Consider the following 22,035-nt stretch of genomic DNA (forward strand, 5'->3'; position numbering starts at 1 on the left):
ACGAGTGGGGATGAAAGTAGAAAAGCCCGCCCTTGCTGACAGTGTAGCCACTGCAAATGGCCCGGCTAGCACAAATTACAGGTTGACTCTGTCAGAGGAGGAGTGTGTATTTGTAGAATGTGTATGTGAGGTATGTTTGCTTCTGTTTATCCAGTAGATTATACAGCAACCATTTACACGAGACTAAATGCACTATAACAATAGTTATTTATACCTTCCTACTATGGAAGTTTAAAGTTTAAAGTGTGATGCAATGTGTGCTGCGTTACCACAGCAGGAGACAGTGTGTCGTCGTCTAACTTATTGTGTGTCTTGCTTTAACAAGGCCCTGCAGGAGGCAGGGCCTCTCTCTAAATATAAATCAATTTGATTACCTTTTCTCACTACCTTCTTTGTCTAAGCAACATGGCTTAATGTGATTTTTTTTTTTTTTTTTTTTACAAGGCATCTAAACTGCTTTGCTTACTGAGTGTGTGTACAGTGAAGTCCTCAAGTATTTGGAAAATGTCAGAGTTTTTGTAATATCTAAAGGGGAAGTCAAAAATATTAATAAGATATTGTATGCACCTTCATTAGTCTAAACCACAGCTATCAAACTCAAGGCCCCGGGGGCCATGTCCGGCCCCCAAAATCATTTTATGTGGCCCGCGAAGGCAAATCATGTGTTGATTTGACATGTTCCTTTGAAATAGTCTTCACGGTTAACACAACATATGAGATATTGCAAGCATTTGTTACCAATTCCTCCTTTCAAATCCTGGCTTCTAATTTCACAAATGGTTATCCATCCATTTGTTGTGTCTATATGGTAAGGCAATCGCGCATTTATACGGGTTCACAATCGTAACGGCCCTCCGAGGGACTCCATAACTATGATGTGGCCCGTGACAAAAATGAGTTTGACACCCCTGGTCTAAACACACCCTTCTGATAACAATTGTGTTTGTGGAATATGAGTTAAGCAGAAAAATCCACCCGTTTTTAGCCACACTTTCTGTCGACTGAAAGTGACATCACAGTTACTCAGGGCTCAGGTAATGACCAATCACCTGCTTTCTGAAGCTGAGCCATGATTGGTCGTTACCTGAGCCCTGAGCAATTGTGATGTCAACGAGTGGCAAAATGGCCGCCCCCTGAGACAGACAAAAACGGGTGGATTTTAATGCTTAACTCATGTTCCATAAACGCAATATTAATCAGAATGCCATCTTTAAACATGGGGGAAAAATTGTTGACTTCTCTTTAACACAGATATAATCAAGTTGCAAATTTTCAGATTTAATTTTAGAAGAGCTCTCAAAGACACGGCATTTAACCATTCAGGAATTTGGGCCATTTTATGCAGAGCACTGCAATTTTCAGAGTCCCGTGTTACATCATGAGAATTGGAGCAGATACATTTTGTAGAGTTGATATCAGATATTGAAGGGATTGCTGAATTAATTTGACTGCAGACAACTTATGCAAAAGGAGAGCTGAGTATTTTGTCAGTCACACATACCGAATTCTCGAACAAATTGTTGCACCTTTCACCCACCGTTGCGGCTAATTTATCTTCCAAGTTCATTCTGCTTCAAAGATGTCATATTTATCTCCCTCAGCAGAAGTATGTCCCCTCATATGTCACGGGCTTGTAATAGCGAGTTAAAGTATTGGGTTTTCCCCTGACAAAATTGAAGGGGAATGCTATTGTCGTGAGTGACCTGAACCACCAATCCTGTGCTGATGTCTTCCTTTCTTTTTCCCCCTTTGAAAAGCAGCAGAATAAGCTGAAACCCTAGTCCATTTGTATTGTGGAGACAAAAGAGGGCCCATTGTGGCCAGGAGGGGTGTTGGGAGCTGCTTGTGGAGGTAGGGGTGCAAGGGGTCAGTGGGCCACCGAAGAGTTAGTCAGAGTCCGACCCCTGCTGGGTGGAGAGTTTGGGACACTACCAGGTAGTGTGTGTGTGCGTGTGTGTGTGTGTATGTTTCGAATGATGAGTTGCAGCAGAATGCATTTATCCAGCTGAGGCTATAGAGAGGCAGAGCGAGGGGGGGGGGTAGTATTCTGCATAGGGGGAGGGCGTGTGACAGTGACGGGGACTCCAATGCACTGCCTCTCTCACACCCCGGCAGGAGTTTATTCAGCTCCAGCTGCCGCAAAGCACAAGAGCTGGAAATGGACCCGGTGAGAGGGCAGCGCAGGGCTGATTGTACAGCTTGGATTTGATACGACTTATTTTGGCGTCAAAAGGCTGGCTGGGATTTTGATCAGGTGCCTAAATGCTGTCACTGGGCAAAATGCACTCCAGAGCCAAGTCGAGGAGTTGTGACAACTACCTGAGTATTAAGGTATGGGCTTGACATGTGCTTTGACACTTGGTGACTTGTTCTGGCGTGAACTGGGTATCGAGCTTTTGGAGTTGTTCCACATGCGTTATTGTGCATACTTCTGTCGCTGTTCACAGATTCTTTAGCCCTAAAGCATAGCAGCTGTCTGTTTGTATTTGCAACAAACAATTCGAGGAACAATGTGGTCGCTGATGTTGCATATTTTAGCTGTCCAATGAAAAGCGTGTTTGTCCACATTTGTTTGTTTGCAATTAGAGAATGAAAAAAACATACGCTGTTTCTGTAGACATTTTTGATTGCCTGTATTTTGTGCCACAATTTGTACGGGGTAGTGTACATGAGCGTACATGTACAGTATTTGCAGCTATCTTGCTGCAAAGAATCACCCTGTGTTCACTCAGAAGAACATTTGATTGTCCCTCAGTCTATTGGATTACAATAACAACTGGATAAAGTTAGGCTCCCCTGAATTTGAGGGTGAATTTGGTTCCTGCTCTTGGTAATCGACTTGGTTTGTGGGCCGAACTACTACAACCCTTTTAAAATGCTCTTGGTCTTAAGACGCATGTGATAATGCTCAAACAATAGAAAACAAAATGTGCATGCTTCGTATCACTGCTGGGGTCAGTGAAGTACACGACTTTCTATCCTCACTGATAAGTAACTTTCCTTGATCAACTCCCGACTTGTTTTGGTATGCTCCCGTTCTATATTTGCCCTGCGCAGGAATCAACCGATTTTTTTTTTCTTGATCTGCTTTCACTCTGCCTTCACTTCCCAGATCAATTGAATCACTCGTATTCACTCTTACCGTTAATGCAAAGAAACGTGCGCAAGTGTGTGTTGAGGAATGTCGTGGAATACCAACGCATTGAGTTAAAGAGGTTAGCATGGGCTGCTCAAGAACAATATCCTGCAGCAAGTGTTGTTTACATCCTGTCAGACAAAGACATCAGTCGGCCGACAACATAAATCAAGTCTTTCTCTTAACTATTGTGAGAATGTTTTTAAAGCAGCTCTTACTAGGAACCACGGCACAGTTGTGATTCCCTAAATGCATTGTAGGTGTCATACTTAAAATGTAAGTTCCCAGTTATGAGCTTTTTGAAACTTGGATGACATTTATTTACTGTAGTGGAACACCTAAAACAGGGTCGTTGTTATTATTTTATTTATGCTAAATGGGAACTGTTGTACTTTTGAAAAAACTTTTACTTTAATGCTCCAAGTCCACTCTTCAGTCATGTCTTTAAAATCCATTCTAGTGGGATATAAAATCGACAGATAGATAGATAGATAGATAGATAGATAGATAGATAGATAGATAGATAGATAGATAGATAGATGGATAGAAACTCTGTCATTGTACAAATATTTCTGGACCTAAATGTGTCTGTTGTGTGTAAATAATTGGGTGGTCAGTTTTTTCACTCAAGGCTTCTTGAAATGTTGAGCTAACAGTGCGGAAGTCAACCCCCTCAAAATTCTTTACAATAATATGTTCAATGCACCTCCACTAGTCTAAACACGGCATTCTGATTAATATTGCATTTGTGGAATAGGAATTAAGCAGCAAAATCCACCTGTTTTTAGCCATTTCAGGGGGCGGCCATTTTGCCACTTGCTGTCGACTGAAAATGACGTCACAGTTGCTCAGGGCTCAGGTAACGGCCAATCACGGCTCACCTGTTTTCTGTAGCTGAGCCTTTATTGGTCGTTAGCTGAGCCCTGAGCAACTGTGATGTCATTTTCAGTCGACAGAAGTGACAAAATGGCCGCCCCTTGAGATGTCTAAAAACAGGTGGATTTTACTGCTTAACTCATATTCCACAAACACAATGTTATCAGAATGCTGTGTTTTGACTAGTGGGGCTGCATAGAACATTTTCTTGTAAAGAAAATTCAACATTTATCATGAAGTGATAGCCCTTATTAAAGAGTCTTGTTTTTACTCTAGCAAAACACTGTTGTCCTCTCATCTTTGGCTGTAACACACATACAGTATAAAGATGAATTCACTTTCAAGTAGGTGAAACTAAAAGCAATTCCAATGTTAGCACAGCCTTTTGCACTGTACTCATGTAGCATGCAGTATATGTGGTAAGCATCAGCTGCATATTGCTCTCAAGCAAAGGTTACACACCTCAACAACAACACTCACCATTGATTTGTACCAGTTCCCCAAAAACCCCCAAAAAACATCATCAATGCTGAGAGTTCAGGTCTTTTAAATGGGCTGGCAGGTCCGGGCAACCTGCGGCCTTTTGGCGTCATCCTGCTGCCTGCGAGACTGTCGGTAGCCGGAGGCTCTCCAGTTACACCCCCCTGGTGGCTTCATGCTCCACTGGACGCCTGGTAGGCAGCCTTTTGTGCCCGTGACCCATTAAATGAGTTGGTGAGCACCTCTCGATCACTCTCACTCCACCTTTCTCTGCGATGCAGCCTTTGTGTAAAATCTCTTTATTCAAATATTCTTCCCAACTTAAAAACTATTGGATGAAGGCAAATTTGATGTTCGAAAGAAAACGCTGTGTTGCGTGACATAGTAAATCCTTGGATTTCTTTCTATAGCACCGCGGTAACAGCTGTTTTGCTGATGCGGCAGACGCAAGAATCACACCTGGATCCAGAGGCCACTAATTACCACCATTCACCTCCATCACACAGGCAGCAATTTACCAATGAGACCTGGAATCATGAAAGGGCGGGACTTCCCTCACTGTTTGTATGTCATGGCCGATGGTCTAAAGCAAGACAACCTCTGCATTCCTCTGCGCTCAGCTGAGCTCCTTCATTCTGCTGAGACATGCACATGCGCTCACCTGCCACAACATTAGTTACACCCGCACGGTCGGCGATCTAGTGCGAGACTTCTATCAAGAGAACTGACCTCTGCCAAGGTCAATCTGTTCACCAATGTTAAAATAAATTCAAGTAGTGTCGTTTTAAATTTGATGCTAGTTCTGTACTCTTCAATTGACGACTCCTTGGGCGCACACCACTGCAAACTACTAAGACAATAATATATTTCAACATTTTTGTTGTTTTCGTTTCGTTGTGGCTGACTGTCAATCAGAACTGATGTCATTCTGTTGTGCACGTGTGGTTAATATTGTTATGCTGGGTGACCTTTGTTGGCAATGGCTACAGTCGCTCTTTAACACAGGACTTGGATTGTTCTCACATGCGCTAGCTTGAAAACCTCAAGTCGCTACTTGCACTTTTTTCCTACCTTGGGAACCTAAAAAAGGAAACCTACTGACCCGTCTTCACTGTGTCACGAAGGCTTTCCTCCCATTGTTTGCATACTCCTCATAAAACACCACGTTGTTCTTCAACTGACTAAAGCCTAGAGACATTTCGGTCCCGTTAAGTGCTGTCTGACTACTAATGGAGGTGGGCGCTTTGTTTCTGGAGACCAACACTGTACTGCACACACCACTTAGGGAGGCGGCGATCACAATGAGGGCCTTGTAGCCAAGTCGTGGCATGTGTACCAACGCAGTGAACTGTACTCAATCTCCTCTAATAAACAGCACTGAGCTGCTTAGATCAACGGTCCCACAAAGGGTGAAACACGGCGCTGTCTGACTTAAACCACTGGAGCACATGGGATGCTTTGATTGAGTTCACATTGTCATGCAAATGTGACCAAGTCAAAGTACCAAAATGTTCATCGACATTGTACACAGCTGCCAAATGGTGGGACTTTCCCTGGCTTTTTCGGTCTATCTGCGCGGTTATCGCTCGAGGCAGATGTCTCGTCCGCTGTTGTGTTCCGTTCGGGAAGGACAGATAGCAGAAGGATGTTTGGCCTTGACTCCCTCCTGAAACGGCAGCCATGCCTGAGTCGTGAACATGACTGCCACTTCAGATCAGTCTCTCCATGCGCCGCGTCGGACATGTGCTCTGCTAATGTTCAAATGTATTTACTAACCTGTCAGATCATGTATAGGTCAGATAATGAAAAAAATTGAAAGGTCACATCGCACTGGGCGGACTTTCCAGTTGTGCTCTTTGTGTCCGCTCACAGTGACGTCACTTGGTCCAGGTGTTTCCCTTCTGTCTGATGGAAAGACCATCCCTGGCTCATGTTTCCTATCACGATACAACTTCCTGAATACATGGGATCATGTTCAGTCTGTAAATAAGCTTATTTATCTGCAGTCATAATAGCGGTCATTCATGTTCAGCTCTCAATCAATCTGGTACAAAAATGTAAACATTATTTCTTTCGGATCCAGTTTCATTGTGAAATAGTATACATTTTATGAGAAGTCTTCGCTTGCTTGAATAGTCATATCTACAAGAGTTCAGGTCAGCTTGTCACATTATGTTCTACGATGGTGGACACTTATCTGTCTTGTGGTTTTACTGCAATGTGTGTAGACGGTATGACCGTGTGACAGAATACCAGTGTAATCTGCCAAATAATGCAACATGGTAAACGTTTCTGAATGGAAGTGATAATTTTCTGTTGGCCTTGAGCAACTCATATAATTTGTATCCCTGCTGTGGAGAGCAAAAAATGGATATCGTGTAAATTAGTTCATTTAATTATCTTTAAAATCTTTAAAGAAGGAAATCAGTCCCAAAATGTTATTGACGATAATATGGTGTATGCACCCGCAGTCATCTAAACGCGGCATTCTGGTTACAATTGCCTTTGTGGAATATGAGTTAAGAAGCAATATCCACCCGTTTTATCCTTCTTAGGGGGCAGACATTTTGTCTGTTGCTGTTGACTGAAAATGACATCACAGTTGCTCAGCGTTCAGGTAAAAACCACTCACGGCTCACCTGTTTTCTGTAGCTCGAGCCGTGATTGGTTGTTACCTAAGCCCTGAGCAACTGTGATGTCATTTTTAGTCGACAGCAAGTGACAAAATGGCTGCCTCCTGAGATGGACGGAAACAGGTGGGCTATGCTACTTAATTCGTATTCAACAAATACAATATTAATCAGAATATCACGTTTAGACTAGTGAGGCTGCATAGAACATATTATTGTAAAGAACATTTTTGGGTTGACCTCCTCTTTAAAATAAAAGCACAAAACCAAAGTGAACCGAACTGCAACTTTGTCAAACACCTGACGCAACATTTCGGTGTTTCTCACAGGACGCCGAATCTCTGGACAGCTGTATCCAAAGCACCTTGTCGGCCCTGTACCGGCCCTTCAGCGCTACCGCCTCCACCGTCCTTTGGCAGCTTTTCAGTGTGGTGGAAAGACAGTACCGCGGAGACGGCCTCCGCTGCTTCATCGACTTCTTGCTTCCTGCTAAGAGGATTCTTCAGATCATCCAACAAGAAACTTGCGTGAGTGTTTAATTTTTGTGAATGGACGCTACGTTTTCATCTTAGTCATGATCAGAGCTGGGCATTTGACCCTTTTTTGCCTGTCCGGCCGCGACTCTCCACCCTTGACCTGGGTACCCTTCCGGCCGCGACCCCATGGCCAAATTAATAACCATTGTCGGCCCCCGCCCCATTCCCACCTACACCTGCCGTTTACGCAATAAAAAGAAGCTGAGCTGCGAGACTTCTCCAAGTTATTAAGTTGTGAAAGACACAACAACCCAGCTGTGTGTACTTACTTCCGTTGCGAGCCATGATGATGGTTTTGTCATATTGTATAATTATTTGGGTCGAACAGACGACAAGTCTGCAAGCAACAAGTTACTTATTTTCCACCCCGCCCTCCTTCACACTTCCCTGCCTTCAAAATAAAAGCATACCAGCAAACCACTACACAGCAGGTTTGCTACGGCGTATTTCCGGAAGTAGGGAAGTGCATGATGTGCCAGTGTCATACTTGAGTGCTGCGCGCAGCTTGATTTTCCTCCCGGACACAATTTGTTTTGAAAAAACCCTAAAAAGAAGCCTTTCACTGAGTCGGCTGAGATAAAATTTGGCATGAGGGCCGATTAGTGGGCCGGACTAAAATCCACTTCCGGCATTGCTTAGTCCAGCCATTTTTTTTAATTTGTCACGCCCCACCCCTCTGCCCCAAAAATGGGCATCCGGCCGGGCCGGAGGGTCGGACCGGTCCGGCCCAGGGACGGACTGCCCAGCTCTGGTCATGATGCCTGGTCATGATGCCCCCCCCTTTTTTTAGCATGTTCAACTTAGAGGAATACTTAACTCGGAAGTCGCATGGCTGGGGTGTTGAGAAAGACTAATAAATGCAAAGCAACATTGTTGAGAATGTTGCTGTTGACTATCGTGGCTGCAAGGGAAGGGAAGAGATCATGAAACACTAGGATGCAGAAGAGCTGAGAAACGGTCCATCCATGAAACTTAATATTCTCCAATCCAGCCTTTGTGGGTGCTGCTTGCACGTCCAAAGCAATGAAACATTATTCCACTCAATTCATCTCCTGATTAGCCATAGGATGATAGTTTCACTGAAGCCAAGGCCCCGAGAACAACCTGTTTTACACGGGAGTCTTTGTATTGTGGGCAACTTGAGAGGATCCTCTCCCAAGCCTTTCTGCTTGCAATCAAAGTCTCTCAGAGACATTTTTTTTTTCATATTCGGTCACAACAAAGATTTGTGTTTTGGTTGTTTCGAAACCAGGCCTGATCAGACAGGTCTTTCCCTTAAGACAAATGATCACCGTGAGTGATTCATCATGTGCGTAGTTGAAGTTAAATATATGTTGTAACAATGGTGACGATTTTTCAGACACTGATGCAAGTCGCATCGCAAGCTGTCTTCACATGCAAAATGTTCCCCTGGGGCGAGTGTTAACTGTACCGCTCTCCTCTCCCAGGTAAGGTTCCGAGGACTGCTGCTCTATAATGAAGGCTGGCCTCTCTGCATTCACGACAAAGTGGTCTTGCAGCTGTCGCCCTTGCACAAAGTGAGACTAAAGCAAGGAGACTTCTACCTACAAATTGTACCGTTAGGCCGCAAGGCTGCCAAGCTCGTGATAAAATGCTTGTCGGCCAGCGGGCAGGCTATTGTGGAGATCCCCATCGCGGAGAGCATGTATGGCAGCGTCTTCACCGCTGAGTTCCTGCAGAATGTAACACCGGAACGCAACCTGCACCCGCTACAGAACTGCCTGCTCACAACCGGTAAATCTGTGTACAGGACCCCGTGGAAGAACGTGGTCAGCCCTCTGTTTGTCAGCAGCACGGCGGAAGCCATCATGCAAGCGCATTGCAGCAGGGTCGGCTTCCGCGGCCAACTCAGCGCCTGCAGTACTAGCGGATCCACGGGCACCCTGGGCAGCCATCGCAGCTCCAGGGAGTCCCTCCATTCCCAGGGAGCCGACTCCACTTTTTCGGAGCGCACTTCACCCAACAGAAACCGCACGGACACCAGCAGCGAAAGCCACAGCATGAGTAGAGTAGACATAACAACTCCCATCATTAAGATCAGCCCCACTGAAGAGCGTGGGACAGAGCACAGAGGGGAGGACGCTGGTGGGAGAGAAAGGGGACCGGCATCGAAGATGCTCTCTTTTAGTACGGACCTCAGCAATCCGAGCCCTCGTCGACGTCACCCAAGAGACTCTGTGGCTTTTGAAAGCAGAAGACTTTTCAGGAAATCCTACATGGAAGCCCTGCAGAACCCCATGAGCCTCGGCTCCAGCACCGAGTCCATCCTGGAAGAAAGTCCCGAGCACGGCGGCCTAAGAGAGGGCTCCGTGACGCCGGGCAGCAGCCCGGACATTCGCACTTCTTCTCGAGAACACTTATCCCGCAGGTTGGGGAGTCGAGGCTGGCTAAGCGGTGACGATTCCAGGCCCAGCACACCTCTGCATTATCTACAGAAGGGGCTGCGGAGTGCGGAGAGACGGGCGGAACGCCGTACAAAGTCATTGGAGAGGACTAACAAGGCTGGCCAGGGTAAAGCTCACCGGGAGAGGTCTTCTTCTGGGGGCTCGGCTAGCATTTCCCCCAAAAAGCTGATGAATGGCTATGTTCTTCGCTTTGGGAAGTTGGAGGTGGAGGCTACTCTTCCCGGTTGTGAAAGGAGGAGCAGCAAAGAAGGACCAGGTATGTGCCACTGTTCACCGGTATCATAGCACACTTTATCATGATTGTACTGGTTGTTTATAAACATTCAAGATGGACACTTCACAGTATTCAAAGCATCATTATAAATGATCTTTATTTTGCCTATCAGAGTGACCACAGCAAACACACCATGAGCGTTAGCACCAATATACCAATATTACCGTAAATCTGGATAGTATCCCACAAGTTTATTTTCATCAAAAACAATAGTGATTTTGAAATATGTTCAGTGTATGATTCACAGCGATGTTCCATGGCTCATCTTTTCACAAATAACCCAACCTGAGGGTGTGAAAACAATATTTGAGGCTTGAAAACGTAACAGGCTAATGTGGGCAGGTTTTGTGATGATAGCCTGCAGCGGGACTAGCTACAACAGCTCAGCAGGGGTGAGACGGCTCGCAACTGTGCAACATTAACGCCGTCACTGCTGACAGATTGCTTTTCAGAGGTGACTTGCTGTGTTCTTTGGCACCTTTGGGTGGGGGGTGCAAGCGCATATAGGGTGCAGGTTTGGACCTACCCTGGAAATTGAGGTGAAGTCATATCAGTGTGTGCAAACAGCGTCTGTTTTGTTTTGTGTTGTTTCATGCTGGGTAACTGAGGTAACAAGTAACGTGAGGGTGACGTCTACGGTGCTTTTCTTTTTTTTTTTGTTACGCAGAAAGTATTTCTCATGGGGCTGGAATATGAACTTAGCTTTTGTTGGTATATGTTGTTTATTTGGTGACTCAAAAGGGTGTTCATAAGTGCTCACTTTGAGAAGTGTATGTTTTTTTCAATCATGTTGCTAAGATATCATTATTGTAATACTGTCATTAGAATAAAATTGAGAATAAAATTAAAATTAAGTTATTTTAATTTACTTCCTTTTATAATTTTAATGTTAGTAAGTTGCCCAATAAATGATTAATAGTATTGTAGATGTGCAACGATTAATCGGCAACTAATCCATTATCAAATTAATCGATAATTATTTTTGAGAATCAATTAATCTTGAAATTGCCAAAATCCTCTGATATTTCAGCTTCTCAACTGTAATTATTCCCGATTTATGTAACACTCAATGAAAGGAATGAATGAATCAAGATAAAACATTTACTATGGAAAACATTGACCAACATTTTTGCTTATTTTCCAACGGACCAAACCAGTAACTGAATCCTGAATGATTTATGTTTTTGCATTTTCTGCACTGCTAATCTTAAATCATTTCCTGGTTTTTGTTAAAGGGATAGCAATTAAAACATGTTTCCTTAAAGTAGAAGTCAACCCAAATATATTTTTTAAGAATATGTTCTATGCAAGCCCACTAGTTGAAACAAGGCATTCTGATAAATATTGCGTTTGTGGAATAAGAGTTAATCTTATTTAGCCATCTCTGGGGCGTGTTTTCTGAAGCTGAGCCGTGATTGGCCGTTACCTGAGCCCTGAGTAGTTGTGATGTCATTTTCAGTCGACGGAAATGACAAAATGGGGTGGATTAACTCTTATTCCACAAAGGCAATATTTATCAGAATGCTTTGTTTCAACTAGCGGGCTTGCATAGAACATGTCATGTCATGTCATGTCATCTTCCAAACCGCTTATCCTATACAGGGTCGCGGGGAGTTGCTGGAGCCTATCCCAGCCATCAATGGGCGAAGGCAGACTACACCCCGAACTGGTCGCCAGCCAGTCGCAGGGCATGCATAGAACATATTCCTGAAAAAAATTATGTTTGGGTTGATTACCTCTTTAAATTGAATTATTTTTAATAGATTTCAATGGAATTAAAACATTGATCTAGGTATTATCAGATCAGCCCACCAGCACCAGCACTCACACAAATCACAATACATTAGAAGAAGTAATTAAATATCAGATCTCCATTGCATTCCCAAGATGACCTCAGAGGGGATTGCATTTCAGCTGTTGCAGAGCAGGTTTCCGAACAACACTGTTTAAAAAAAACAACAAAAGATTCCGTAAACCAAGCAGAAGGACTCCAGAGGTGGCCCTACGGTGCTTTCAAGTATGGGGATGCTCAGATCACACACGAGTTGCCTCGTGTACAAAAGTATCTTTTGTGAACCAATCAGCCATCAAGCAGAATAAAGAGCCAAACCAAAAGAGTCAAGAAAGTTCAGCAGAAGATTTCAACGAACAGATATTTTCCTTTACGATTGAGCAGAAGGTCCCATCCCCACGGACCGATGCAGATTTAGCCTCGGCAGCGCAATTTTTCCAGCAGGGGACACAAAAAGCAGATTTTCACAATACTCCAGAGGCTTTACTCGACGTTTGTCACTTCCTGGGAAAACAAAGCAATTTAGGAAACATGCGGCAAACACAGGCCTGCTCACACAGTGGCACAGGAAATGCACTGACTATTTGAAGACAATAGAGGCTATGCTGGCTGGGTTTACTCCCACACAACTGAGTAGGGCTATAAAAGAGGCCTCCAACTACTGAAAAACACAACTGTGTCAGACACGCAATCATGGACTTTTGCAGTTTGGTTTGTTTTCAAACTGCCATAAAGACATGTGAAAATTGTCTCATTAGCTTGAGATGACTTTAGGGTTGGTGTTGTCAACTCATCTCTCATCTAATTGGATGGTTTCTCCTTTAAAGGGTACATGAGCATTACTATCCGTATATCAGACTGGTGGATCTGCGAGAGGCAGGGCTGTGTCACTGTGGGAGTAATCGCAGCCGATATTGATCATGGTGAATCAAAGCAACAACTGGGATGATTTAAAGAGTATAATACAGTGATACAGATGGTTTAATGCCTGCTGTTATGAATGAAAAAAATGGACGCGTTAGACCAGCTGTTTACCCTGCACCGGTGTTAAACGTGGTCTGATCAGGTATAAGGTTAAAATCGACTTTCTGACACCAAATTATCACTCCGCCAGGCGCATCTCCAAGACACTCCTTCTGCGGGCCCGCCTAACTTGGCGGAAACCGGTCTGCCAAATTGGTAAACATTGGCAAATCTGGACCCGCCGGCTTTTGCACAAAGGGGCGGATGCACTGTCTATGAAACGCGAATCCTAACTAATTTGACATGACGTCAGTTATGCAAAGTTGATAGTCACACGTGGCACAACATTATTCTTCCTATTACAATACTGTCATGAAAACAGGGGTTTAGAACAATAAAGGATGGTTTTGGATAAGACAAGCAATGTCAAGCTTTTGTTGAAGTGACATCACCCATGTTTCTGGTTTCACTTTGCGACTACATGAAGAAGGGAAAATGCTTGTTCTTTTTTAGGTTTTGGAATGAGTCATACAAAACGTAATAGTGAGAACTTTCTCGTTTTGTAATGAAGTGTAATTGGAGATCAGTGCTAATTGATATACACAATGAATAATCCTACTCGGATGCACTTTCACAAACCCACACTCCGGATCAAGTGTGGAAATTGCGTAACCAGTAGAGAATGTCAGTCGGACTTATAATTGGGCCCCGGGGACCAAAGTTGCTGACGTTTCTAATAAAGGCAAAATTACTCTTGAGTCATGCTGATGATACACCTGCTCTCCAGTACGAGTCAGTCTGATCTACTATGATGATTAGAACACACTGAGGTGGAAGGAAGCTTCTCTCTTGTGAAATGGTGGTGTATTGTTATTACAGGGCAGCAGGAGGACACCGGTGATGACAGGAAGTCCAGATTCGCAGAGGAGGAGTCTAACAGCCCCAAAACCGCCCACGGGTCGGCCATTGGGTTGGGGTCGTCATCGAGCTCCTCCAACGATAGTCATTTGTCCCTCCCCAAACGGATGTCGGAAGTCAATCAGGAACTGCTCGCATCAGGCGCTGTGATTTTGCCAGGTCAGGAACACCTTGGCATCATTTCACTCAAATACTGTGCATGTACAAATGTGTATGAAAAGAATCACCTTTTATCTTTATACCACTACTGTACAATACCAGTAGCGAAAAAGTAGTTGTTGTCTTTCCTAAGTAGTGTTTTCTCACGCTGCTGGTGTCTTTTGTCTTCCAGGAAGCAGAGATCGCAGTGGGAGGGCAGTACTGCAGGTGTGCACCAGAGCTCAGGTGTGGGCGGGCGAAAGTTGCACGGTGCATGACCTCAGTAATTTACTGGTCTACTTCCACTCCACACTGCGGTAAGTTGAGAACAGTCACCATTTGTTTTCATTTTTATTCACCAAACAAGAACTTTTATTCTTTGCAAGTGCCCATTATCTGCAGCTCAAAGGCAAAAATGCTTTTACAAAAAAAAAACTGTACATTAAATCAGTATTTCAACTGTACATTAAATCAGTATTTCATAGTCAGCTACTGCCATTTAGTGCAGTGGCTCTCAACTGCTGGCAACCTGTTAGGTGCATGCCCTCTGGAATATGCTTGGACCACCCAGGTGCCAGACCAGATAATTGACTTTTGGGTATTTTCCGATTTTTGTCTGGGAATTTTTTACATTTTCCCCGTCCCCCATAGGAACATGTAATCATTTTTATCAGGGTTTTCTGAAGAATTTTGGGGGGTTGTAAAAAATTTTTTTTTTTTTTTGTACGGCAAAGAAAAAAAATCATAGCCCCACCAGTGCTTGGTATCATTCAGACTCGTATTGTACTGTATGTAATTTCATATCTGTATGATGTCTTTTTCTGCCATGTGAATATTGTTGCCAATTTCACTGACGGCACTGATAGTTTAGCAATGTAAATATGTGGCCAACATGACCGGATTATGTTTGTTGCGACTGTAGGAAAGATAAACGTGATGAAGGTCTGACAGTTGTGATAGACAGCAGGAGGCAGCAGCCTGTTCCAGCTCTCTTGTCATCGCTGTCTGAATTTCAGGTGAGCACAGACAGTGAGTGTGCACTGACCTGAATTCCAACACGCCGTGAATGTTTTCTGACCTCACGTGTTCAAGCAATGCCAATCATATTACTCCTTTTTACATTCTATCGCATGCCCTATACATTTACCTAATGTTCAACGTTTTCAGAAGAGACACACCTTAAAGTTGTAATGACTACACGTCCAAGAGCTGCTTCTGAGAAAAGGCTGGCCTCGGGGCTAACCTGTGCTTACATGTCTGTTTTTAACCATCTGTGAGTGAGTGAGTTGGTTTCAGAAGACTTTCAGAAGCCATGTGATTATGTTTTGAGTCTGGCTTACTGATGCTGAGATGCTCTGTCTGGTAATCCAAGCAGACATTGTAAAAAAAAAAAAAAAAAAAAAAAAAAAAAGGACTTAATAATAGCACCGGTCTGCCGTATGTAATGCATTTAAAGGGCACTCCAGCAAATAGTCTCATTCTTTCACCTTTTGACGTTATGAGTACCGGTAGTTGTAATTATTTATTATTTATTATTTATTCATAATCATGAAAATGGGCATGTTTTTTCAGACATTGGTACCAAATGCACTTTACTCAGTTCTTTTCCTGGTGGATAAGGAGGCAGCAGCCAAACCTGAAAGAGACATTGTCAACGTACAGGTGAGTAAATATAGTTATTGTCACATGAATAAGTCATGTGGTGGCTGTTCCCTGTCCGTTGTCCTTGCCACGCACATCCCTATTCTCAATGCTCTCCGAACATTTTTCGGATTACTTCATCTCCTGTAACTCCCGGTATTGCCTTCCTTGTCCCCCTTCACGCTTATTATCAAGACAAGAGGTGTGCACCGACCAATATATTTGTGTATTTCTTGCCGCAGACTGAGACATTGTCATCATTGAAGGCCCTGCTGAAGCACGTTGAACAGAATCAGCTCACGCGCGACCTGGAGGGCACCTTCTATTACGACCACAGTCACTGGATGCACTTCAGACGGGTAAATAGGACAAAGGATGGACGGAAACCAACTTTGTGGTGTATCAGTAAGAGTTTGTCAACTAACACGGTTATTCAGCAGCGTTTCAAGACAAGGTGTGCGTAAATAGTCGAGGGTTCTTTTCGCACCAACTGGGGCTTGTGCTGTCCTAACTAAGCCTTTTCATCAAATTATCAAGCCTGCTCAGATGAGAGGCGAACGTCTTCTGAGACAACCAGTACAGTCCGGTTGGGATCGATTCAATGCCCTGAGAAATAAAATGACCTGGATGAACGGGAATTATTGGATCTTTTCACCATTTTAATCACGTTAAGTTGATTTCCGCCAGCCCTGATGTCAAATCATAACAATGTAAAAACACAAACACACACCAATATGCCACTTCATCACTTTTATGAGATGGATTTATCTTTTCTGTTTGCCATTTGAATCACAATGAACTGTTGCCCAACCGAAAAAGCATCACCATGGCATCTCCCAAGGAAGTAGCCTGCTAAATGTTATTATTTTATTTTATTTTTTTTAATGCTTACAGAAAATAGAACCATTTGCCAGCAGCTGCAGCGAAGCCATCGCTTCTCTCCGGGAGTCTATCGCCACGTTAAGCGACAGTGGCAACCTGAAGACATCTGAGGTAGAACTGAACTAAATAGTCATATTTTTAAAAAAAAAAAACAACAACAAATAATCAGCTCAAAAATGCTCATTTTTGTTTAGGAGGTGTCTCAGATGATGGAGCAGCGGAAGCATCTCATGAAGTGTGTGCTGGAGGACACCCATCTAAATAGGTTGCGTCTGGAAGGAGGCACTACCCTCGCACGCATCAGGAAGGAAGAGGCCTGCGACAACGAGAGCTACAGGTAATGCTGCAGACGAGGCCTCTCACTTCCTGTTAATACAAAAATGACCTTGCCTTTAATATTTTTGCCTGTCTTCAGGGATGCTGTAGATGTGTTGAGTGCACTGTACAACCAAGTGGACGAAGAGGTCCATGAGCTTGTCATTCTGTCCAACAAGTCTCAGAAGGACTTGGAAAGTCTCCTGGAGGTGCGCAGGTTTGAGGAACAGACAAGACAGGTGAGCCTTCAGTATTTCCCTTTTGGTAGCTCTTTCCTCTGTACCAGGGGCCTTCAATCCTGTTCCCCGAGGGCCGGTGTCCTACCTGTTTCCCATCTGTCCCTGCTGCAACACACACCTGATTCAAATGATCAGGATCGTTATCCAGCTTCTGCAGGCCTTTGGTGAATATCTGTAGCAGGGAGGGATGGAAAACAGGCAGGACATCGGCCCTCGAGGAACAGGATCGAAGACTCCTGTTCTATACCATGATATGGGGATAACGGGTCAATTTTATTCATTCTTTTCAGGTCAAACTGTGGTTCAATGTAGAGGGAGATAAACATCTAACGCCTTTAGAATCACTCCCTTTGTCTGTCAGCAACATCAAAGACCTGAAGGAGAGCTTGGACCAATTTCTAGAAGAGTCAGTGGTAAGTATCTTGACAGCCATGAATGTATTTGAGGCACACCTCTTAAAGGGAAGTCAACTCAAACATCTTTTTTTCAAGAATATGGTCCATGCAAGCCCACTAGTTGAAACAAGGCATTCTGATAAATATTGCGTTTGTGGAATAAGAGTTAATCCACTCGTTTTTAGCCATCTCTGGGGGTGGCCATTTTGTCACTTTTGTCGACTGAAAATGACATCACAACTACTCAGGGCTCAGGCTGACCTGTTTTCTGAAGCCGAGCCGTGATTGGTCGTTAACTGAGCCCCGAGCAGTTGTGATGTCATTTTCAGTCGACAGACGTGACAAAATGGCCGCCCCCTGAGATGGCTAAAAAGTGGTGGATTTTGTTGCTTAACTCATATTCCACAAACGCAACATTAATCAGAATGCCGTGTTTCAGTGGGCCTGCTGGGAACATATTGTTGAAAAAAAATGTGTTTAGGTCGATTCCCCCTCTATAATGAATCCATTCTTATTCTTCATTTGGACAACCATTATGGGCTCTATTTTTGGAGACAGCGCATATGCGTTCAGGCAAAAAAACTGTCTTGATTTTTGTGCAGGGGCAAGCCTACTTTAGCGTTTTGGCGAATTTGGCAGCCCCACACTGGAAGTTCTGACAGACCAAGGGCGTTTGCTTTAACAGGCCCGCAGCGCACCTGACAATTTGGTGGCTGAAAGTAGATTCAATTTTGTGCCTGCTGAAAGCAGGTCTAAGTTGTGGCGCAGGTGGTGTAACATGATTTTGGTGAATTTGATTGAGGTGCAGGCAGACAGATTCTGCTGCTCCAGGCACATGTGTGGTCCGTTTCCATTTGCTGGGAAACAAGTCGGCTGTGTTCACGCCCACAACGGCGCAAATGCCCGTTTCTAATTGCGCACATCTGCGAAAATACAAAAGAAAGAAAACACAGTTCGGCCGCGCTTTACGCTTGTCTTAAAATGGATGTGAAAATAGGGCCCTGCGTGTCCCAAATTCTGTCCAAGTCATGTGCATTATCTGGGAGCGTAATCAGTTGTCCTTCTGTTGGTTGACAGCACCAGCAGAGACATGCTCTGCAGATGGTGAAAGAGTCTCTTCCTGGCTCAGTTTCCTCAGAATTCAAGCAACATCTTGCCTCCATCCTGAGCAGTGTGGAGAAGAGGAAAGCACACTTGGACATACTGGGAAACCTTTACGAGTTTTATGACTCTGTAAGTGTGAAAAAAAAAATGATATTGCATAGCAGTTCTTTTATTTTGGCAGACACTATGTAAAGTTGCTGCTTGACTTCCTTTATAAACACAGATTAGATGCTTCTGTGGTGATATTATTGTTTACCTATTCATTGTAGTCCAGCTCTCTTGAGCAGTCTAATTCTGTATGACCATGCAAAATTGAGCTACCCATTGTTTTATGATAGTCTGGCTCTAGATTCAGATTAATATATGGCAAAAAAACTCTCTTTGAAACATCCACAGGTAAACCAATGGATGGAGCACTGCCAGGCCTACGTCAGTCATGAAAGCGCTTCAGGTGAAGCGCTTTCACCCGCCGCGGTCCCGATCCTGCGGGATTACTGCGCCGAGGCCTCCAAATTCTCCATGGACAACTTCAGCACGCTGAATGATATGGTGCTCTCCCTGGAATGTCCTCAGCAAGTGCAGCAGTGGAACGCAGTGTGGCACAAATGTCAGCAGACCAAGCAGCAGCTGGAGGACACGTTAGCCCGAGCCACGAGGGCATCTTCAGACTCCGTTTCCTCCGAACTCACAGCCGTTTTAAATCCTGCAGACATCCAAATTAGTGTATCGGAGACAAGTGGATGTGCGCTTCTAGCGGAAGGCTCTTCTTGCTCCAGCAGGACCGCTACGCCGCTGGCTGCCGAGGACACCAAGCCGCATTCCGATGAGCCTTTCTCCAAAAGCCCCTCCGGTTCGATCGCCTCCTCCTCACGCTTCACTTTCCCGCCTGACAGCAAGATGAGCCCATCGATGTTTGAAGACACGGACAGCGACTGCACTATCGACTCCACTATCTCATGCCACTCGGAGCCCATCTTCTCTGCAGCTTCCCGAGTCCGCAAGTCGCCAATGAAGAAGATCATGAAGAAGACCATGAGCCACGAGCTGACGCCAAGGGACGGCGGCCATTCGGACTCCAGCCACGTGCACGGATACACGGGGGTGTACATCAAGGGTCTGGAGGTGGCCAACAACGTGTCCGCTGAGAAGAAGCTGCAGAGACCGGATGTCATGAGCCCAGTGTTAGGACGCAGTCGCAGCATGTCTACGCCCTCCAGGATTCATAACAGACACAATGAGGGAGATGGCAAGAAACACAGCAGGTCAGGACACTTTGCATTGTTAATGTAAGAATACTTTCAGAAAGGCAACTAACCTTCATACAAAGTTATCGCGTTTTGTTGAGGCTGGCTATGTACAGTAAAAAGCATTGGGATCATAGCTACATAAATAATAATTATAGAGGTTAGAGAGGTTCCCGAGGGTTGACGAATGAGCTGTCCCAAATGACTTTGGGCCACCCTGGACTGACCACCGGTCAATCGCAAGGCAAGATTAGAGCGGTAAAAAAATATTTAGCATATGTTTCGGATTGCCGGGCTCCAGTCTAATTTTTATGCTAGGAACACAGCGGCCCATAATCTGAAAATTCAGGGGGGCAAGTAGAAAATTTAGGGGCGCATACTGTAAGTCTGGAGCCTGAATAGACTGATTATCTACTCAGTCTAGTGCTGAATAGCAAGAAGAAGAACATTTCATGTTGATGAGTCCGTGGCGCGAGTGTGCTTATTGTATTTATGTGTTCTATTGTTCTCCCGGTGCTCTATACTGTATTTAACATGATGTTTTTCTGTTCCCAGTAAAGTGCAGCACATCATGGACGAGATGATCTCCACAGAGAGGGAGTACGTTCGCTCTCTCAGCTACGTCATTGAGCATTATTTCCCTGAGATGGAGCGTCTCGATCTGCCCCAGGACCTGCGCGGCAAACGCAGCATTATTTTCGGGAACGTGGAGAAGCTGTGGGACTTTCACAGCCAGTACTTCCTCAAGGACCTGGAGTCGTGCGCCCACTCCCCGCTGTCCATCAGCAACTGCTTTCTCCGACATGTGAGTGTGTGCAGACAAAGTCGGCGTGCCCCGAGGGGGTGCACTGACAACTTACAAAAAGCTCTCAGCTTCCATCAACAGTCATGACCTTTAGACGTGTAGTTACACACTAAAATGTAATGTTTCCAGGGTCATGCTTTTGTTATCTCCAGTGACGTTTTCTAACGGGGCACCAGGAAAACTAGTGTTCTATGTAGTAAGATGCAACACATTCAAATTCTTAACTATCAACAGAATTGCACATATTATTTTTCCAGGTCACACTACATGCTCCAAGCATTATATTCAGAATCGAAAATTATGACATGCACTAATTTTCTATTCAATTTATAATTGGTATTTGGTATAAATAGTAAAAACAATGTGACAGGGTATACATGTGTCCAAAATTGCTGATAATAACATGTGCAACTTTAGTCGCAGGAACATCAAGCTGCTTGGCGATGTTTTAGCCGTTAACTTTAACATGTTTGTCTATAATTTTCATTCTAATTTCCTGAGACACCTCTCTTCTTCATTTTCTCTGGTCCATGTTTAGTGTGGTACACACCATGTCACAAAACAGCACAATGACTGATTACAAGTTTGAAGGCACCTGATGCCAATTAGAGGGCACACGTTGGTTGAACATGGTTTTGGTCACATTTTTTTCCCGTCTTTTGTAGGGGTACCATGATTTTTATCTTGGCCTGTTCATTTTTGGGGGGGTAATAATTCACCACTATTCATTAGTTAGTTTTCATTATTTTTGTATTTATTATTGCTTTTGCCAGATTAAAGTTATTTCTGTGACCGCTGTGTTTTTTGTTTTTTTTGTTTTTTTCAGTAACAGAGGGGTACCAACATTTTTTTTCCAAATGTGTATGCCATCGGTTGCAGTGTGTGGACTGCACATAGTTTAGCCTTGCTGTTAATAACATACAGCTCATATGGTTTAAATCACTTACACAGTGTTTAGGAGAGCATGCTGACATGCCAGTTTACTTTCTGGAGAGTTCTAACTTGTTAATTGTGTGTGTGTGTGTGTGTGTGTGTGTGCAGGAGGATCAGTTTGGAATGTATGCCCTGTACAGCAAGAATAAGCCCCGGTCCGACTCCCTGCTCAGCAGCCATGGGAACGAATTCTTTAAGGTGCGTCTGGAAACTCTGGTAACATTCTTCACTGGGTGAAAAGGTCAGCACTGATCCACCATGGTACAACATAAAATGATGTGAAAAATGACTTATGTATTGTTATAAGC

General features: G+C 44.2%; 1 protein-coding gene across 7 annotated transcripts in view; it reads left to right on the top strand.

Annotated features, from left to right (window-relative positions):
- Positions 1–22,035, top strand: part of plekhg4b (pleckstrin homology domain containing, family G (with RhoGef domain) member 4B) — a 40,897-nt gene that overhangs the window by 13,029 nt on the left and 5,833 nt on the right. For 5 of the 7 annotated variants that reach the window (XM_086038924.1, XM_086038923.1, XM_086038925.1 and 2 more), the window contains 16 exons: positions 7,452–7,649; positions 9,107–9,196; positions 9,430–10,340; positions 13,993–14,190; positions 14,363–14,486; positions 15,092–15,185; positions 15,742–15,831; positions 16,053–16,169; positions 16,705–16,803; positions 16,887–17,029; positions 17,108–17,246; positions 17,537–17,659; positions 18,719–18,874; positions 19,142–20,007; positions 20,545–20,794; positions 21,836–21,925. In XM_086038924.1, coding sequence (XP_085895050.1) covers positions 9,135–9,196; positions 9,430–10,340; positions 13,993–14,190; positions 14,363–14,486; positions 15,092–15,185; positions 15,742–15,831; positions 16,053–16,169; positions 16,705–16,803; positions 16,887–17,029; positions 17,108–17,246; positions 17,537–17,659; positions 18,719–18,874; positions 19,142–20,007; positions 20,545–20,794; positions 21,836–21,925 — 3,462 coding nt within the window. In that variant the 5' untranslated portion in view covers positions 7,452–7,649; positions 9,107–9,134. Of the gene's footprint in view, positions 1–2,142; positions 2,332–7,451; positions 7,650–9,106; positions 10,341–13,992; positions 14,191–14,362; positions 14,487–15,091; positions 15,186–15,741; positions 15,832–16,052; positions 16,170–16,704; positions 16,804–16,886; positions 17,030–17,107; positions 17,247–17,536; positions 17,660–18,718; positions 18,875–19,141; positions 20,008–20,544; positions 20,795–21,835; positions 21,926–22,035 lie in introns of those variants that run through there. The other 2 variants (XM_086038919.1, XM_086038921.1) reach the window with 1 other exon arrangement.

The sequence above is a fragment of the Filicampus tigris genome, chromosome 8, assembly GCF_054856515.1.
Source record: "Filicampus tigris isolate MCC_2025a chromosome 8, RoL_Ftig_1.0, whole genome shotgun sequence".
Classification (NCBI taxonomy): Eukaryota; Metazoa; Chordata; class Actinopteri; order Syngnathiformes; family Syngnathidae; genus Filicampus; species Filicampus tigris.